Source organism: Poecilia mexicana, unplaced genomic scaffold (genome assembly GCF_051168715.1).
Source record: "Poecilia mexicana isolate PSO_F unplaced genomic scaffold, ASM5116871v1 scaffold_20, whole genome shotgun sequence".
Lineage (NCBI taxonomy): Eukaryota > Metazoa > Chordata > Actinopteri > Cyprinodontiformes > Poeciliidae > Poecilia > Poecilia mexicana.
In genome coordinates this window covers 8,808,670-8,829,636 of record NW_028263389.1, presented here as the reverse complement: position 1 = coordinate 8,829,636, position 20,967 = coordinate 8,808,670, and the positions used below count along the sequence as shown (strand labels likewise).

Sequence of the window (20,967 nt, the reverse complement as noted above, 5' to 3'; positions counted from 1 at the left end):
GATTGAGCTAATTATTTGTTGAAACTTGAAGCCCAATGCGCAATGTCTTTCTCTCTGTCTTTCTTTGTCACCCTGTCTCTATTCATTCTCATGAGAAGCTGTGTTTATAGCTTTTCTCTCGTAGCTGTGTGAATTTTTTCGAGCAACTTTACATCTATTTTAAATTAAGCTAAAATTAAACTGTAAACTCTATTTACTCCTGTTTAACTGGCACTCCCCTAAAGGCTTTGGTGCTTAGGGGTTTGGAAATTGCTGTGAGCTTTGCAGGAGCTAAATTAGGACTGCACAATATTAGGAAATAATGATGATAAAAGTGGTGATGAATTCATCTTTTTCTCACCAATGTCTTTCTCGCATGTCATGCTTTCAGCGCAGCAGGCTTTTCATCCCAAAGGGTCCTTTGCAGTATCAATATTGCATTGACAATATACATTCAACTGATTTTGGTCCATAGTGACACAATAGCATCACACATTTACTGTAGATTTGTCAGTTTGGTCACCATGGAGGCAACTGGAGTGAACTCTTTCATATCCTCAAGAAACCAGTAGATTTTATTAGTGACTTTGTGATTTTGTTCTGCTGAAAGTATATATGCACACTGGTTGGTTGCTAACGCTCAATGCAAATTTAATTAATTCTAACAGTATCTTGTTTCTTGAAAATTTGTATTTTCCATTAAAAGTAATGGAAATTGAAATTATTTTTTTAAACCCTCCCACCGACACTCAGCTCTTAAAATCACAGTCATTTTCTACATAAGAAATGACAAATGAACTCAGCTTTTCTGAGGCAAAAACATCAGCTGTGATTCATTCTGCAATAGACCCGAAGCCAAACCCAACAATCCCAATTTACAACATTACTGTTAACCCACACATAACTCCCTAGAAGTTCAGGAGTTACTCGTGTCACTATTTCCATACGGGGAATTGAAAAGATGCCAGTTCATAAACACTTGCTTCTCCTTTTAACATGTAAGGTCCCATAAGAATTGTTTGGGTTATGCTGTGCTATGAAGCATTGCTCTTTTTTCAATCATTGCACACATCTTATTAGTGGCACTGGAGAAATGGGGGAAAATAACAAAGAGCACACATGTAGCCTCTGTGTAAGAGGCACAGAGCAGTTTGCCTTGGTCTCTAGATTACATACAGGCTAATGACATGCTATGCATTCGTATTTAGAGAAATATTCCTAACTGGGGCAGCCGTGGATATTCACATTTGAAAAAAAACAACAAAAAAAAACATTCAGATTTATTAGTTTTTAGTGTTTCACAGTAGTAAGGAACACAAAGAGTAAAAGGAAAATATCTCTCACAGCATCACACTATCACCAGTAACTTAAATCTTTGATTCATCACACCAGACACAATTTCCCATTCTGTTATTGTTTAATTATGCTAGTCCTTTGTTAACTCTACATTTCCTCGTCTTTCCTGACAGACGTAGCAACTGGTGTGGTCTTCTGCACCAGTTGCCACTTCTGTCTTGAAGATTTGATGTGTTGTGCCTTCAGTGATGGCACTCCACCTACTTTTATTGCAATGAGTGGTTATTAAAGGTCTTATTGTTGTTTTGTCATTTTGAACGAGTATGTCCGTTCGTCTTTGAGCTCTGACATTATCAAGGCATTTCCCCCCCCCCACTATACAACTACACAATGGATATTTTCTCTATTTTTCACTGTTGTCTTGGAACCCAAGTGAGATTTGTGAATAAAGATCCCAGTAGATGAGTCAAACAAGGTCATCTGTCCTCAAACCACCATGGCACATTCAAATTAACTCAAGCCCTCTTTCCTCCCCATTCATTTTTAACTTCAACAAGCCGTATCTAGATTCCTAAATGCACTGCCTTGCAGGTGTTTGGCTGATTCACCATTTCTGCTGAGAAGCAATTGGACAGGTGTGTCTAATGAAAGGAAAAGTGGTGTTTTTTCCAGTATGTTCTGTGGCCTTAATCTTACTATTTACTACATGTATGATGTGCAGTTTGGGTGCAAAGCAACTTTACATTGTAACCACTTTCTGATCTTACTTTGAGATAATCACACAACCACCAGCTTTGGTTTAGCGATTGTTTTTGTCATTTGTAGTACACGAGTCTATTGGGCGAAATTCTTGGCCAATAGACTTGCTTGGAAACATGCAGCTGCAATTGGAGACGCAGAGGAAAACAAATTCTGCAGCTTCGACCTGAAGTGTTGGTTTTCCCCTACACTCCATAATATCAAGTGGAGCTACTTTATGCAAGCAATTTATTTACTGTCCTCAACATGTTATGTTTTGGCCACGTTCAGCTAGTCAGCTTACTGCCAACATTAAGTGGACACTGGAGCATAACAAAGAGTGCAAAACATGTCCGTCACATTCTGAAAATGTAACCGGAAAGGTTTCTATTTTACTCTACTAAGGTAGCTTGATTGCATTAAACAAAAGTTTATAAGATGCTTCATGATCGTATGATTCAAGATTGAAATATTTGGAAATGATGTCTTGCGTACTTGGATACATTTCTGTCCGTGGGTTGATGCAGTTTGCCCTGCGATTTTGTAATCTTTACCAAATCACAGTGAAGGGTTTAACGGCAGGATTAGCATTTTTTGAACCTTCCCATCGCTGTCAGTGCGTCTCCCTCACAGAGGGGAGTTTGTTTATCAAGCCTTGTTGTTTACAGCTTAGGCGATGTTTCATCACGCGCCGGTGTCAGCCAGATGTTGAAACAACCTCAATCTCAGCACTCTGTTTTGTTTTAACTCCATCTCCCGAGTGAGGAAGTAACTTGTGACACATTTAGTCCGATAATTTATTTCCCCTTAGTTTCATCTAAGCTTTTTTTTTTTTTTTTTCCACTGAGGAATTGATAAGGTGAAATGATCAAATTGACAAAGTGATATTTTGGAGGTCATTCTGCAATAACCTAAAATAGGTTAATGCATTCACACTGAAAGGAGAAGAAGCAGAACATATGTAATTATAACAAATTACTGATGTTTTACTGATAGGGGTTGTAGTAAAAAAAAAATAAAAAATGTTCCAAGAAAACTGCTAACTTTTTTTTTTTTTTAACAAATGTTTTCCCCTGCATATCAAGCAAATTGAACCAAATCAGTCTTTACCTCTTCGTGTCCATAAGCTCATAGCGAATAAGATATCAAAGTTTGTTGCCGGTGATTATAAGCAGTGTTATTTAAAACCACTGACATATTCAATACCAAATTCTCTTTACTGCTGACATGGATGAGGTCATCATACGAAGATCTGACATGTTTTCCAAACCCTCGAGGAAAAAAAAGGTTGCAGATGTCTAGGAGTTTGGTAAAGGATATAAAAAGATCAAGCGCAGACAGTCTCCTGGAAAAAGAAGTCTCCGAGAGCCTTTAACTTTCATCAGACAGTCTGAAGGTAACGCTTGCAGGGTTTTCATGTCAAAGTGCGCGTATCTAAGAGAATGCACAAATCTGTTCCAAATCAGAGACATACCAGTGAGAAGTATTTTCTATTTTGGAGCAAAACTTATGGATAAGGTGGAGGTGTCACATTTTCACTGGGCAAATTTTTGACCATGAAAAATAAAGGCGTTTATGAAGACAACATTTGTGAGGAAGTGTAATATCAAGTGTTAATTATAATGGTGAAACTTGTTACTTTTAAAGTTAGAGTTGAACCGGACTAGACTTGTGCAAACATAAAACAAACAAGCAAAACAAAATAGAACAAAAAACAATACAAGTGAAAGCCAAAAGGTACATATCCATTTAGATAATTCAGCTGGTGTTTCCTAATCAGAACTTAATGATTTATTTTTTTGTGCCATTGTTTATATTGACAATTTTAATTTTGTAGTACTTTTACAAAAAAGAACCAAGTGCTTTCTTGTTATAAACTGTTGAAAAAGTGGGGTGTATTTTATTTTCCTACCCATGAAGTCATCTAAAATTTTGTTTTGCTGCAGGCTAGCCAATGCTGCTGAACTTTTAAAAAGGTAATGAAAATGGAAAAGTAAAAAACATCGACGTGTGTGTGTGTGTGTGTGTGTGTGTGTGTGTGTGTGTGTGTGTGTGCGTGCGTGTGTGTGTGTGTGTGTGCGTGTGCGCGCGTGTGTGTGTGATTGACGGAACTTGGTTCATTTTTGTTGCTGGTGTGACTGGCAGTCATCAGCCTGTGAAAGCTCCTTTGCCCTCTATACTCTGTTGGGCTTTAGGGCTGTCAGCACTCGTGCAGACTGCTTGGGGAGTGTAAAGATGGAACTGCTGAGAACAGTAAATAAGGTGGTTAAGCGAACAAGTGGCTCAAAATTGACATGCTATATAATCTAGCTCCATTGATTTGCACCTAATATTTTAATCTCCTGAATTGACTCGGGGAACCCATTTACACGACTGGATGTTTTGACATAATTGTCCATTTTTTGATCAGATTCTGGTTTCTTGGCTCCAGCGAGTAATACTTGGAAGTAGAAAGCCACTTAGATTTATATTTTTTGCATCTATATTTTTTTTAGAAAATAATGTGCCTTCAGGTTAAATCATGTGATAAAAAAGCTTTTTTAACAGGTGGAAAATGGTGGTAAGGTTTAGCGACAGTAAATTGACTTGAAGCCTCCTGTCGCCAGCTCTATTACTTTCTAACAAACGGGTACATCATGACAAAAGTTCAGAAATGCTCCCCGTCGTTCAATTCTCTTCACAGGTGGACACCATAGTGACGCTGGGTGGGCTAGCAGGGAGATTTGACCAAACCATGGCATCGGTTGAGACGCTCTTTCATGCTCAGTCCATGACACAGCTGCCTGTTTTGATCATACAGGAAACGAGCTTGGCATACTTACTCAGACCCGTAAGTAAATTGTATTTCTGGCTTATTTCCATTATGTCCTGTTGTTTTTACAAATAATCCACTGCTCATTCATTCTAATTATCATTTCCTCTGATTGTTTCTCTAGTATAATCTTTAAACCTGGCTTCACATCAATACCAAGCTACTAACAAAAAAACATTGATGGTTAGTCTTTGGAGAACTACAGTTCAAAACCTGCAATGATAGCAGATAAAATAATAATTGTTGCTACCATTTAAAAAGCAAAGAAATTATTTTTAATTTTTTTTCTTTTGCTTTAAAAATGTGTATGAAAAATAGATTCCTAAACCAGCCAACACCTAGTTGCAGCAAAAGTAAAGCAATAAAACTATTCTGTGGAAGAAAGTCTTATATTTATGTAATGACAGCCTCCAAAGACCTGAACTTTTATTGTGGTGTTATTATACATAACTATATGTTCCCTATAAGATGCATGTAATTACTGCATACATAAGCAGGCTCAGAATCTGTTTCCTTCAAACGAGGCTAACACTGCCCCTTAACAACTTCCAAATCATCCATCTCCCAGGCGCTCTCCCTATTTCCTATTCTCCCTCAAAAAATGTTTTTCTTTGCTCTGTTTCTACCTTGATTAGAGAGTTGAAAGCTTTGTTTCTTTTTTTTTTTTTCCGTCGAGTAATCACTTCAAGAACAAAAACACGCATGCACACTCTCACTTTCTCACTCATCTACACACTGCTCTGCTTGTATAATGTCCCTATTTGCTGTTGTGAATGTAAGAGCTGGAGTCTCTCCTGATGCCACTCAAATTGTTCTTTTCTCTCTCTTTTTTTTTTTTTTTTCTTTCTGTGCCAGCCACTTTCTCATGCTCCGCCGATGATTGAGTTTACAAGTGGGCTTAACACCTGCCTTTTAGAACATGCGTTGAACCCACAGCCACTCAACCTCTCTGCTGAGTTGCTCCTTTCTGAAGTCTTGGGGACAAACAACTAACTGTGATGCCTTCCGATGACAAAAGCAAACCCCCGCTCTCCTGCCTTCTCTCGTCATACTTCGTGTCATTATTCTAAAGGCGTGTTGTCATTTGCTGCTTCATACCTCAACACCTCCAATTAATCTGAACTTCAGCGAGGGTAAATTAAGCTCGTTTGTCAGCGCAGCTCCAGTTCGCCAGCGCCTCACATTCCTGTACATGAAGGTGGGCTCAACCTTCGAAAAGCCCACCGCTGTTTGCTCAAGTTACAAATGTATTTGAGGTGTTTGCTGCCAAACAATCTCACAAGTCTTATTCCATACAATAAAATGTCCCCAAAATTTACTCTACAAATGTTAAACCCTCAATAAAAAGGTGAAATCCTTCCCGTTATCCCTCATGTTTTATTCAGTAAATTCTTTATGTTTCATTATTTCTGATTAAATCTCTGAATCTGTGAACCACAAATAAGCTCAGATTGAATCAAGGTTGCACCTGTTTGTCTTATTTTATTCGATTCCCAAATAAGGTTTCTTAATCTAATTATGCCACCAGGAAATATGCAGAAGTCGTGTGTTTTCGATCGCAGTCTCGGAGCACTGCAAAAATTATCATATCTTTTATTAAATTATGGGTAGAGACACTTTCTTTCTGAGACTCTGCAGAACAGGAGGATGTTTTAATCAGTCTCAGTCTCGAGGTAGTGCTAAATTTGCTTAATTCGAGTCTCATAAATAAATAACATAAGGACAGAAGGTGCGCTGAGCTAGGTTTGCTTCTCTCTGGCGATGTGCTTTATTGAGTCTCGGTTAACCAGAGTGATATTTACTCCGAGATGTGAGCCACCCTCCGTAGAGGCTCTGGGGGGGCTCCCCGCTCTGTGTGTTGTGGGACACAATGTGCAACGATGCATCTGTCCGATCTCGTATATAATTCAGTCCAGCATGCTGGTTCAAGCTTTAAACTACAGCCTTATTTACTCGCTGCTCTTTGAAGGCTTGTCAGTGAGGCGGCTGATGTAAAAGATGAAATGTGATACTCGAGCAGTGTTAAATCATCCAAGCCTCTCTGCTGGAGTAAACTAAGCAAAGACTTAGCATTTAAATAAAAAGTGTAAATAAATACAGAAGTGAGTCCAGGATGACAAGTTCTGCCAATGTGTGTGTGTGTGTGTGTGTGTGTGTTAGACCGTCTGCACAGACAGGACATTTTTACAACAGTATCTGTCGCTCTTCCGCCTCGTCGTTCAACGTATGTTTAATGTAATTCATAACTGTCGTGGTATTTAATTTGCCAAATTACAGCTCGTAGTTGCATGATAAGTTCTAATTTCTTTGTTCAATTAGAAATTATAACATTGTGGCCTGTGCGACCTTTAATTTAATCATCATGCGACTTCCATTATACTGGTATTAAACCTGTTGCCCTTATAGTATCTTCAGTATTTGCTTAGTTACTCAACAGAATTTAGTAATTGAGCTATTCAAAATGCCTATGAGACATTGTTGTTGCGAAAGTTGTCCATTATATTATTATAATTTTGCCTTTTATACCTGTTCCTCACGCATTCCCTTTCTGTCTGTGTAACACACATAACACGTGCTTATGCTTCGAAAATAACTACATGTTTGTTTCTGAACACCAAACGCTCCAAAGCCTAAATATTTTTCATCATTCCTTCCCACTGGCTCTGCAGTACCAGGCTGCTAAGCTATGAAAACACAACTTTAAACATAAACTTTTACTGTAAGTTGGTTACCGTAATGTGTTCCCCCCCTGTTGTGTTCATCTATGGCACTTTTATTCTTTTAGATGACTGATGTTGCTATAAGTACTTTGCTTTAAAACGTAGCACCAGAAGCATTCCGTACTCAAGAAACGACAGCTTGCAAAATCATTCATGCCTCTTAAATTGTTTTCTCATTACAACTGTGACATATTGCGCTGGAATTCCATGTGATAACCAACACAAGGTGTAAACTCAACAAAAATAATACATGGTTTTTAAGTGTGGATTGTAACACGGCCACACAGTAGTAGAAAAGCTTTGGTGTTATTGTTAAATATTGTAGTGAGGTTGTTAGTTTTAGTAAATCTCTGTTATTCTAACTCCACTCAGACTCAGTTTGACCTTCAGTGATGTCATCCAGGTCAGGTTTGGGCGTCTATTGCAGTGAGGCTCCGTCCAGCAGGCTGAATGGCTCTAGCTTGATAAGTTTGAATTCACAACAGTCTAATTATAAGAGTCACAAAGTACTACAGTACAACCAAACCTTTTCGAAACTATTATGCGCCACATCAACATTGCGATAATAATGCATTTATGATATATCCTGCAGCATTAGAATGCATTTGGATTCAATCACATATCAATAGAATCAATTTATGCTTTAACTATACATATATTTACTGTAAATCCTTATGTACCAGCTTCCAAACTTGGAATTTTGACTTATTGTAACTATCTCCATACAATGAATTTCTTCTCGCGACTTTCCCATGAAAGCTAGTTTTGTAGAGTGCACTATCACTCTTCAAAAAATGTCTGAAAACCTTTACAAAGCACCTTATAGCCATCCTTTTTTGTTTGTTTGATTCAGCCGCATAGCTCCAGGATATCAACAAATGGCAAGTTATGTACCGGTAATTTCATACTTTGTAACTAGGAGAAACTTTGTTTTTGACCTTTCTATATTCTGGCATGTGGCTTTATTTGAGCCCTAGAAGTTGGACACTTACTTCCACCTATATTATGTGATTATCTTTATTTTGGTCTCCCAATACTAGTTTCTTGAAGAGGAGAGTGGCATTTAGAAATGTTGCAAATGCTTTTTTTTTTGTTTCTACACAAAACATTTCATGAGCAATATCCCTCAGAAATAGGCCTCCTTTTATTGTTCATTCAAACATACAATACCATATTGACACTGGCAACAATTTCTCAATAGCATCTTTAATGTTTCTTAAAGATGCTATTGAATAAACTGTACTCGTTTACTTACTGTGAAATGTCAGATTAAAGCTGCTCAACAATGTAGTTAAAGCTATCTCTAAGATAATTTGTGGCTCAAAAACTAATTCAACGTGTCAAGATCAGTTTAAACTTTGAGAAGTAAAACAAGGCCTACAGTTCTGACAAGAGCAATCACTTATTTTAATGAAACCTTGGCGAGTGAGTGTGGAAGCTGAGTCAGGAATAAAGCGTTTCAAGGAGTCCTGCTCCACATTTTCATTGCATTCGGGTTGCAGTATCCGGGCGCGTACCGATTCACATCATTCATGCAACGTGTTTGCAGGGCATCCACAGACTGGGAGTAAACACCGGCCTGGAGGGAGAGTGGTGCAGCCTCATTCCTGTAGGTGGACCCTGCCAGACAGTCACCACAGGACTCAAATGGAACCTGGGTGAGTCCCTTCCTGTTTACAAGCTGTTATTACGCTCCTGCTTGCTTTACATAAGCAGCTTCGCAGCTTCAGTTTACATACAGTAAAGCCAGTGTAGCGGCATGGGATAAACTCGAGTGTTTGAAGTTTGCAGCGAAGGAAAATAATCTTTATATCTTCTCGAGGCTTGAAGACTTTAATGCTTGTTTTGCAAAGTAAATACAAGATCCAGGCTTGTTTTTGCCCCTCCCCCCCACCCATTAACACTCGATGCATTCCTACAAGCAAAAGAGAGGCACTGATTTACAGGTGCTTAATTTGCCTCAGTCAAGTGATTCTGCGGTTTTGAACAAGTTTCATTTGCAAATGATACACAACGCGCCTCAAAGAGCTTTTTGTCTTCTTGACAATTGTGTGAAAATCTACTGGAAGCTCATCTGAGGACCCCTGTGGTTTTACTCCACTCCAACCCACATGGCCAGCTGTGCTCTTAATGAGTTGGCACAGGCTGAACTGCCACCCATTCAAGGGAACCTGGACCTTCTGTCACCAGGGTTGCATAATGTGTCTGCTTCTTGGTGGGTGTCCACTGCTCCCGCCTGTATGTGCACGTGTACATTTTTAGGAGCCTGCACGCTCGAGCGAGCACACGTCTGCTTGTTTGATCATGTCGTTGTACACGTTTGAATATTCATATGTGCTTGCACTTCCCGCCTTGTTTATTGACTCCTTGTTGGTGTGTGTGTGTGTGTGTTGTTTTTTTTTTCAGTTTTTTTTTTTTTGTTAGTTTTTTTCTTTTTTTTGGCTACAATATGTTGTACAGTGCACTTACTTGGCACACCTGTGAGATGGCCTTCTGAATGGTAATGAGAGGGACTTAATACATGAGAGTCTTATGCAGATTAGCCAGTGGTAACAAGATGCATAATTAACCACATGCATATTTAGAAGGCTAGAAGTAATGATTTCCTTCTGGGGTTTGAGGGAAGGACCAGAATATTAAACTAAAATTTAGGACATAATTTTCTCTTCAATTTTGACTTGTGTATGTACAGTAGGCTGATTGCACCACTCCGGGTTGTGAGTTTGTTTTGACAGCAGTATGTTTTTGTTTTTGTTTTTTTTTTTCCCTCTGTGCTGCGAATTAAATGCAACTTCTGAACATTTTTGAGTGACCCACACTTATTTGAAACTTCTCCGTGAAGAAAAACGTACATATTACCTGCAGCAGCCGTGCTCGTCGAAAGGAGATGGCTTACTTTATTCAAATTTATTTCTTCATTTAAGGGTAGACTTTATTGAAAGTGAACATAACATTTGACATCAGTTCATATAGATGTGATGACATGTGTTAATTGGCATTTATTCTGCAAGCATTTCACTTCAGTTTATTTCACTGTAGGAAAATGCCCAAGAGAAGTTGGAATAACCTTGCCTTTGGTTAATTTTATCACTTTTTTCTTCTTCTTGTTTATCTATAATTTACATTTTCTCTGTAATAAAGTAGAACATATCTATATACATTCAGAGAACTAATAGCTAAGTGTCCTAGAAACATTTCAAAACCAGTGGCCAGAAACTAGCAGGGTGAGTGAGATTTGGGGATTTAGCCCTGTATGATATAAAGGCCACAGAAAGACCACTGCCAGCTGCTCTGGGATGTAGGATAATACAGTTCATATTCTGGAGAATTTTTGCCAGGAGGTCAGAACTACTGCTGGCTCCACATATGGATCATACAGCGAAAATTGTGACAGGAGTAATCAGCTGTAGTTCTCTAGGAATTATTCCCCCAAAAAGCGATATTGAAAACATGTGAATATTGCTGACAAATAAACCACGTTTATGAAGGAAAAAAAAAACCCGTAAGGAAATGTGTATGGGAACATAATGGCGGTGAGTAAACCCATTAAAGCTAATTAACTAAGTGGCAATTAGGTAAACCAGTTCTGCTCACGTAGATTTCTATTAGCGTACTCTGTCAATCAGGTATATAAAATCCCGACACTCTGTCCACACTTATCTTGCATTTTTTTTTTAATCTTCTGATGTAAATTCAATTACCAAAGGACAGCAGAACCCTAATGAGTTCTCATGCTAAGACAAGTCATTACTTTACCAAATCATGTAGTCTTGCACTGTAGCTTTGTGGTAAATTCACTTTTAATTACATATGAGCTTAACACCTGCAGCCCAACCCCTCGTTGTGTCACAGGAATCAGACTGGACATGCATTTTTTTTTAGAAAAAACAACCCAAGAGTTCAGCCATCTGAGGAATCGTCTCGGTAAAGGGAAATCACAATTTTATGACGGTAACCTTATATATAAACATAGGTTTTTAAGGATAAGCATATAAGGCCATATATGTAGATATGTATATATCTTTCGGATTAACGTATTTCAAGATATTAATTAATTCGGTCTCTGACTGTTTGGACTAAATGAAAAAAAAAATTGTATTTAAAATGGTAGACAACAGCTACATTTCTTAGGTAAAGTGTGTTCATTTTGTATAGAAGAATATCTCTTACCGCAAAGTCTTTTTCCTTTGGCATGCCATCAACACATTCAGTTCATTCACAGTCTAATATCATAGATTGTAATAATGGCTTTTAACAGACATGTTTCGACTGCAGGTACCTATTTCAGCAGCCAGACTAGTTATCCGAGACTCCTCTTTAGCCTCACTCCATTTCCTCAGCATTTACCAAGTAAAAACAGATTATTAGGGCACGAATTTACCTCTGGAAATGACCCCTTTCATTTACAAACAACTTTGGATTTCATTGCGGTGTCTTTGAATTGATCTAAATTGCAAAGTGTAATTGACAATATTTCAAGGGTTATGTAGGCGTTTGCTAAAAAAAAAAAAAAAAAACAACAAAAAAAAACAGTTATTTTCACAACCGGAGTTTCTCTCATACAGTGATTTGCGGATCGGGATGTTGGTCAACATCGATGCAGTGGGAGGAAATACAAACTCTGTGTTTTAGGAAATAACTTATGGGTAAAAAAATGTCCCTGCTCTGTTAGTTAAATTGTTCCTTAAAGTAGCATGCTCATTATGCTTAACCTGTGTCACAGTTACTTTGCTAAAATAATGAGCTTAACTTCGAGTGAATGTAACAATCCATTCTTGAAGCAAAGCTGCGACGACGCACCATAAATGTTTGACAAGCATCAGTCATTTTAAAAAAAAAAAAAAAAAAAAAAAAAAGCTTTTTTTTTTTTTTGCTCTTTGATTTAACAAGCTTATTTTTCATATTTGGTCTTATACACTTAACATCAATCAGAAAACATGAACTTCACAAAACATTTAATTGTTTGTAAAAGGAATGACGACGCACCAGTGTTTTACAGATTAATTGGTAGCAATAAATTTAAATTATAATTTTAAGTAGCACAGTGTTTGGAAAATGCAGGGTGTCTTTACTTTAAGAGGATCATGACTTCTAGCTTCCGTGGTTGCTCGATGGTTGATGGTTTGATGGATCCATGGATGGAGGCTCACTTATAAGATATAATCCAAAAAGCACAAACATATAAATTAATAAAAATATTTAAAAAAAAACAAACAAAGAAGTCTGATTAATACTTTTTGAGATGTGTTTTGTTTGTTTTACCAAACTACTACTAATCATGTTATTGTTTTGGATTCAACACCAGCCTAAAAACAAAAGTTAACGTTTCATAAAATGCCAATTGGAAATTAACGTTTTGAACATTTTGGAAGTTAACGAAAACATGCAGCGAATTAGAATCTGTGTTTAAACCTGTTAGTTTTCGCCTCATTAGTCTCGCATGTTTTCTCTGGAATGTTGCTTTGTAATTAGGGAGTCCAGACAAAGAAGGAGCCGTCATTTCTACAATTACAAAGGAAGGATAGGAAGCCTCTGCACTAGTGGCTCAAGAGAATTGTGTCTAATGATATGTCTGCATTGCGGTAATAATACCAAAGGATTGGTATGTGCTACTGAATAATGATGTGACTGCAGCGTAGTAAAAATAACAATTTTATGATGTAGTAACTTTAGTAATTATTCTTCGGTGTGTATAGTAGTAAAATGCAGCTGGAGAGATGGATGCATCTCAGTTGGCTTGAATCTGGTACGTGTTAACAAGGCTATCACTCTCATTCTGTTATAATTCACACCCATCTCTCTTTCCACACTTTTGTTTCCTGTTTTTGCAGCCAACTAGTTTACTGTTATTCCCTTCTTTTTTTTTTTTGCCTCACTCTCACACTCCTGCCATCTCTCTCCTCTCATTAGGAGGGACTGTGACAGCTGAGAAACTCACCGTTTTGCATGTTACATTAATTTTCCATCATTAATCCTAAATTCCCCCCTCTGGAAACTATCAGTAAATGCAATCACTGTGTGCGTGCGTGTGTGTGTGTGCGTGTGTGTGTGCTCATCAGATGATATGCTGATAGTTTGGTCCATATATTCATAAACAAGCTTTTAATTATACATATATTTGAGTTGGGTTGTTGAATTTGTGTGCTAGCTCTGGGTCACGTTTCCAAATGTAATTTCTAGCGAACATTATTTAAATTGTGAGATGCAGACAGGACATGTCTGCAGGATCCCTTACTCCCATCTTCTCAAGGAAAGTATTTTGAATTGAAAGACAAAACATGTATATTTTGTCGAAAGATTAACAGTTTAATACTGTTGTGCTATTAACCAACAACTCATCACGATCTTAAAATTTCTATACGTCAGGATCTGCCGGACTTCCGTTTTGTAATTAAGGTGTTAGTTCAGTATTTTTAGTGGATTCGTGTATCGACAGCTTAACTTTAAAGACATTTTATCTTAACAGCAATGGGCGACGCTGCTTTTTCCCCCCCATGACTTTGCAAACAGCCAGCCATGTATGTTTTTTTTTTTGTTTGTTTTTTGTAAACAAGAGAAATATATGTAGGAGTGTTCCGGAGAAAAGGTAAGGGAGGGGTGTTGTGCTCATGCAGCATCCAAACCTCTTCCCTGCTATCTTTATCGCATAAAAGCCATTATGCTGCCGCGTTTACAGCTGGTCTGTCTTCCACTCAGCAAACTGCATCCAGTTGCAAACCACTGTCAAGTATTCCTGCTCATGTCGTATCTTGAGTTTATTTTTTTTTTTTCTAACTGTGCCCTAGCTGTTTACTAGTGTCAAAATATTATTTCTAGCCTATAAAACTTTCACACAAAAATTGTCTATTAGCTGAATGCCATGCATTTTTAATATATTTTTTATTAGTATTCAAGGGGCGCGTTTCTACTACGTTGAATAAAATGGTTTACATCCAGTGAAGCAGCATGTCGGCCTTTTTCCGTCGGTTTGCTCGATCATGCTCGAAAAATAACCTTGGATGGCAAAAACGTCTTGTTAATTTTAACCTCCGATGTTTAATCTGAGATACCTGAAGCTTTAGGTACATCTGTGATGATCTCAATACCTCATAATGCCTTTTAACTACAAAATTAAAGAAAAAAACTGTCTCTTTCACCATTTACAATGAAAATACGTTGCAGAAGACAGTTTTTTAAAGCTGGAAATAATTTCTTTAAACGACGTTGGCTCTTTTGCTCACGCCTCTGCTTGGTTTGACGGCAAAGGAGTTTAAAGATGTCAAAATAATGCCTATAGCAACCTACCTTGCTGCTTTAGTTAATTATAAAGAAGATATTGTGCAAAAATTACCAAAAGGCAGAAACTGTAGAGGGCTGCTGCTTTTATTTCCGTCTGCAGTGGCGGCGCAGCGGTAAAGCACAACCCATGTATGACGCAGCCATCGTGGGTTCCAGTCCTGGGCCAATGACCTTACCTTTAAAAAAGAAAAAAGATAATTTCTCTTTGAATTATACTTTGTCCCTCACTTGTAACATTTATTTATATCAACAGAAAACTGGCAGAGAAATGGATGCACACATAGGCTAACTAAAGATAAATGATTATGATCAAGAAATATAATTGCATGACTGAATCACTGTGCACACTTCCATAAAGAATATTATTCGGTTTTCTCAAGCAGGGAAATGACGCTTCAATAATATACTTTTTTCGTCAGCTGAATTTTTCCATTCCTTTTTGTTTCGCCCTAATGAAGGAAATTAAAATATAGTCCAATTGTAATTAATCATACTTTTTTTTTTTTTTTTTTTTTACTCTGTCTAAAAACAACCCTGTGCCTTCAGAAAATGTTGCCGCAGTAATGAAAATGGTATCGAATGTAGAGCATCTTTCACATATTAAGGTTTAGTTTTGTGGTGGTGCAGTTAGTAGCACTGTTACATTTGCAGTAAGAACAACCTGGGTTTTGAGTCCCAGTTTGCCGTGTATGTTATGCATAGTGCCTGATGAGCTACCACATCTCCTTCAGCAAAAAAAAAAAAAACATGCTTGCCCTATTTTCATTGATAGAAATGCAGCATCCACAGTGATCTGAGGTGAACAGGAGAGAAGGATGTGGTGGTAAGCGAGACAAACAGAGAGGTGACAGGCTAGAAGTGGCTGAGTCAGAAGAAATGTTAGGAGATAAAAAAAGAATTTTGGCAAAGCAGACAGAGCGTGGCGAGGAAAAAAAGGTTGTGACAGGATGACATATGGGTGTTAGAGAATGAGACCTGTCAGGCGTCTCATTCATTTGATGTTCCTGGGTGCTAACACAGCAGGAAATGACAGATTATGGAAACTATTGGGAAGGGTGTAGGAGCTCCAAGCTGGTGCTTGCATGTGTTCACACACACACACGCACACACACAAACACGCACGCTCTCATGCACGGGCTCATTCAATTTCAGCTGTAATGTAGTCAATTTAAACAAAGGTATTTCATGCTTTTTCTTTTTCTTCAAGTTCTACTTTCCCCGATTCCCTCCATTCAACCTCCCTTCTCTCCTAGGCCTGTTTTCATTGTTCCGAATATTTGATATCAGATTACAGAAGATACCTCAGGCAATGTGTTTTTTGCAGTTGAATGGGTTTGCACAGCTTTGCTCATTTTGTTTCTCCACCCTGCTTTGCCACAGCAGATGCTTTTATGTTTGCTAAAACAGAACAACAACAAAAAAAAAAGAAATCCCCTCTTCTGTCTTCAGTTGACAAACCTTAGATTTACAGATTCTTTAATAATAGAGAAATAGACATGATCTTAAGTTTGCGCATTCACTCATTGTGAAATTAAATCTATATTTACACCATTTACACCAAAAAAATTTAGTTTTTAGTCTAGCCTTTTGAATTTCTATTAAGTCCACCCTAGTAAAGCTCATCCCCACAAGCTCACAGGTGTCGAGAGGGGACTATGTTTCTTTCCACAAATCACACAGGAGGAGGGTCATATTTGTAGTGATTTAGGTCCTAAACTCCAATCATTTTGGCCAAGCAGGGGGGTGTTTCAGCGGTTTCCTTTCCCTGCCCTGGTTTCTCTTTGGCAGCATTTTTCCTGTGGTCTGTGACATCTACCTTGACACACTTCAGGGATTCTGTTTCTGGCTTTGCCCCATCTGCTGTGGTTTGGAGCTCTCTCCAGGCCTTATCTAATTAGGTAAACCTGGAGGTACGAAAGTAAGGCACTTGCCACTCTTTCACTCTCAAGAAGTTTCAGTACTTTCCTCTTTTTTTTTTTCAGCTGTGAATTTAGAGCGAGTCTTTAAATGTCTTTGCTCTTTAGCTTGCAACTGTTGTTTAATCATGTACATTTTTAACAGAGGTCTTTTTTTTTTTCCTTTTATTAAAATTGTCCTCATTCTAAATGTCAAGCACTGCATCTGTTCCTTCCCTGGACAAAATACAACAGCCATCTGTGAAAGGTGCACACTGGGATTTGTTTTTCTTCTTCTTCTTTGTTTGTATGTTTATGTTTTTGGTTTTGTGTGTTTTCTCTGTTTGTGCATAATTCTGTTCTGAAGATTTACTGTGTTTATTCATAATGAAGATGCCAGACATTAAGTGTGCCAGGACCCTTGATGTTCAAAGAAAAAAGAAAAAAAAAAACACAGTTCAGGCAAGACTTCAAATGTTTCTTTTGTTGTAAATAGATCTGGGTTTTGCTTGATCGTATATGCACCAGAATTGCTTAGTTCTCATGGGAGGTTAAAAGTGTAAAAAGCGTGAAGCCTTTAAAAGGTACAGCTTTTCAGGTCTGGTGCACTTATCCACAGAATTCGATCACAGGCCTAATTGTATATGGAAAGGTAAGTGCAGTCCATTACTGCCAGAGCCCAGGGAATTGCAGGCAAATAGAAATAAATGTATAAGACAAAATTATGGGGGTCGGTTAGTTTTCTAGTAATTGTTATTTCATCACAGACTGACAAAACAAAGTAATGACTCCCAAACATTTTTTTTTTTTGTCATATCTGCAATTGCATTTCTGATGGCATGAATATTCCTTGCCATTATTACAAAATTGGAATAAAATATAGTTTGAGTCAAGATTGTGAAGTACAAGGAAACATGTCATGTTTTTTTTTCATCTATTTAAATAATCATTTGATTAGTTTATCTCTTCCAGCTGGAGGAATGTTGTGAAAGGAATTCCCATTGCTCTGAGTTTTGCAATATTTTTTTTGCTCTTATTTCCTCAAACTGAAACATATATTGCATAACCATGACGGACTCGGACCAAAGCCACCTTTTATATCCTTCACTAAGCTTGACCTGGGTTGCTGATACCAGCGACTGCTAGAAATATTTAATCATTCCAGGGCAAAGAAACGCAGACCGAGATCTCGCTGGGCGAGAACTTACTTTTGAAGTCTTCGCCTGGAGTAATACTTAGCGTTCTATCAATTTATTTGCATTAAGCAGCCCCTAGTCTGGACTTGTTTCTCCGCTGCAGGGCACTGCTTTGTCCTTGCTTTACAGAAGTTCGCAATAAAGCCGTTGTGGCAGTAATTTGAAATGGTGGAATATCATAAATCTCTATAACAATGATAGGAGAAAAGTTACCCGCTGGAAACCACCAACATGGTTAGATCTCACACAGCTGCTTGCATATTTGTACATAAGCATGCGCACATATTTGAACACATTAGTTGTTTCAGGTGTCTAGAAAATCGTTCCCTCTTTGCGCTGTCTGGTTTGTAGGAATACGTTCCTATAATCGGAAGTGTGTGCCACTTACTTTTATTTCCTTTCCACTTTTATCCTGCAACCCATAATGCTTTGCATGATTTCTACTTGAGATCTTTAGACCTCCAGGCCTTACACGTAAACAGTCACAGAGCAAATGCAGCTTCAAACTTGGTATGATAAATATTTACACTTTAAAGTAGATGGTCTAATCATGGCTTTACTTTAACCTTTCAAATATTAGCAGGTAGACCTGAAGAAATTGACTCTTATCTGTACTGGCACATGTAGCATTCTGATTATTTATACTGGCAGGGAAAGTATATGATTTCATTTCACATCATCCTGCCATTTTCCGTGCTTTTAAAGCACAATCAAATTAATTGGGTATTTAATTATTTTCAATTGGCAATTTTCTCCAGGAGACAGAGTGCGCATTCAGGGATGGACAAATAAGGAGGTCATGCACATGATAAATGACCAATTACAAAAGAACGCAACTACATTACTCTTAATTTCTTAGACAGTCATACCTTATATTACCTCATCAGCTCTCAAAACTTCATCCCTCTTTTCTACTGGAGAGTCACAGCCGAACCATGATGTTGGGGAGAAAAGATGCAAGAGGATGTTTTTAATGGCTTGTGCTAACCTAAAATGTTGTTCGTGGGAAAGAAGGGAAATTGCATTTTTACCATCTCCCTGTTTCACAGCGCTTTGTGAAATCAGTAAAAAGAAATCAGGCCTTAGAGGCTGAAGTAAAGAATCCCCTTCCGTTTTACAAGGCAGAATGCTACAAGTTCACATTACACTTTTACAGTGCCTATAAAAACGATTCCCCCTCTAGGATGTTTCACCATTTTGATTGCTTTTACAAATCAATCATAATCAGTCAAATTTGAGTTTTGACAAGAAATAAACAAGAACTTTAACATCAAAGTGAAAACTCATTTCTACAAAATGATATAGAAAAAAAATGTTTAACATAAAACAACTGTATAAATATTCAAAACAGCCAAATGATGTTGGTCTTGATTTATTTCTAAAAGCAATAAAAGTGTAAAAATATCCAAGGGGCAAGAAGTTTTTATAGACATTGAATTCGTAAACTCAAATTATTTTTAATTCAAAGCTTTCTGGGGCAGAGTAAATTAATGATATTGAATATATGTGTACTCAATAGACATACTGAATACATTGGAACATAGCAAACTAATGCTATTGGACATATCTATACTGAAATGTGGCCTTATTATTAAAAACCATGGCTTTCTTGGCATCTGCTTTCTTAGAATAGTTCAGCTTACCTCAATTAAAAACCTGAAAGCTACTTGGAGACTTAAATCTTTTCTTGGTGCTCGTTAAATTAATTAAAGCTGTATGCATCCATTTATAAAAGCACTTAAGCCAAACAGACCCATCTACTTCGAAGAACGTGGAATTGGCTTGTCGTACATTAAATCAGCTGGCTTTTGTATTTGCTAATGTCTTCGGCGGAGCTATTTTCAGTGCGTTTAATGGCATGTGTATGTTTTGAAGTAAAAGTTCATCTTAAAGTTGTGGCCATCAGGCAGTCAGTAAAACTTTGTTCATTTGTAACTACTGGAATGTCTTATTTATAACTAAAACGCATCAAATCACTTGTCTTAAATCCACGTTTCGTTTCGAGGAAACATTGAAACGTGTTTTTTGGAAATGTGGGAGGAAACCAGCCAGAAAAAAAAAAAAAAAATCTGATTCCCTTCTTATTAAATGGCATTAAAAAAAATAGACTGTATTTTTTAATCCTTTTTGTTTTTATTTTTTAAATCCATATCTTTCTCTCCGTAAGTAGATAATTAGGCCTGAGACCTGTGCTCAAGTGTGCGTGTATTATGGGTCATTTCAAAAGCTTTCTGAGCTCTAAACCAGTGGAATAAGATCACTTGAAATACTTTCATGAATTCCCAAGATTCTAAATAAACGGTGGTTCATTGCAACAGCTTCAGGGTCGCAAACAGTGCATGTTCTGATGGTACCGGGCATAAAATGAGAGGAAAAAACTCATTATATTAGATCAGTCTTGATCACGGTCTTGGTGAAGGCCTTCTGCCTAATCCCGGGTTAGAGTTAAAGGCGTGCATCTGTGTGTTCATATGTGTGCAAAAAGTCAGTGAAATTGTATGCTTAACAGTCCTGCATCCATCTCTTACGTCTCCTTAAGTTTAACACAAGGGTCGAGGGCTTTTGACCTTGGATCCTCTTAATGGGCATTTTGGAGGACTTTTAAATCAAGCGGTAAACTTCATTTCAGCAAGCTAAAAGCAAACCCCTCATAGGGATGATTATGGTTACAAAGGTCATCGAGACGATGAGCTTTCATCTGTGATTGACTTAATATTATCCTTTGCTGTGTGTGTGTTGCTTGTGTGTGGAAAGCCTCTTTAGTTATTCCATGTGACTCAGCCCTCTCCCATCTGACAGCTTAGTATTGAAAAAGCATTCATCCTGCAGCAACACAACCTGGGTTTGGCATTTGTGTATAATTTTTTTTGTGTGTGTGTGTTTTCAGCCTGCTTCGTCATGAGGTTTTTGGCTTAGTGGGGATCACAATAAACAACAAATTTGAATAGCTGTCATGCAAAAACACTCTCTTCTTGGCTGGGTGTGAATATAATTCTTATTTCTCTAAGTTTGGTTTCCGTGGCCGTGCATGTGTGTGTGCGTGCACATTTAAT

At 37.7% G+C, this 20,967-nt stretch overlaps 1 protein-coding gene across 3 annotated transcripts in view; it reads left to right on the top strand.

The window, feature by feature from the left end:
- tpk1 (thiamin pyrophosphokinase 1) overlaps positions 1 to 20,967 on the top strand; it is a 70,589-nt gene that overhangs the window by 39,295 nt on the left and 10,327 nt on the right. For 2 of the 3 annotated variants that reach the window (XM_088001402.1, XM_014992913.2), the window contains 2 exons: positions 4,697 to 4,843; positions 9,095 to 9,203. In XM_088001402.1, the coding sequence (XP_087857528.1) occupies positions 4,697 to 4,843; positions 9,095 to 9,203 (256 nt within the window). The remainder of the gene's footprint in view (positions 1 to 4,696; positions 4,844 to 9,094; positions 9,204 to 20,967) is intronic. The other variant, XM_088001403.1, reaches the window with a different exon arrangement.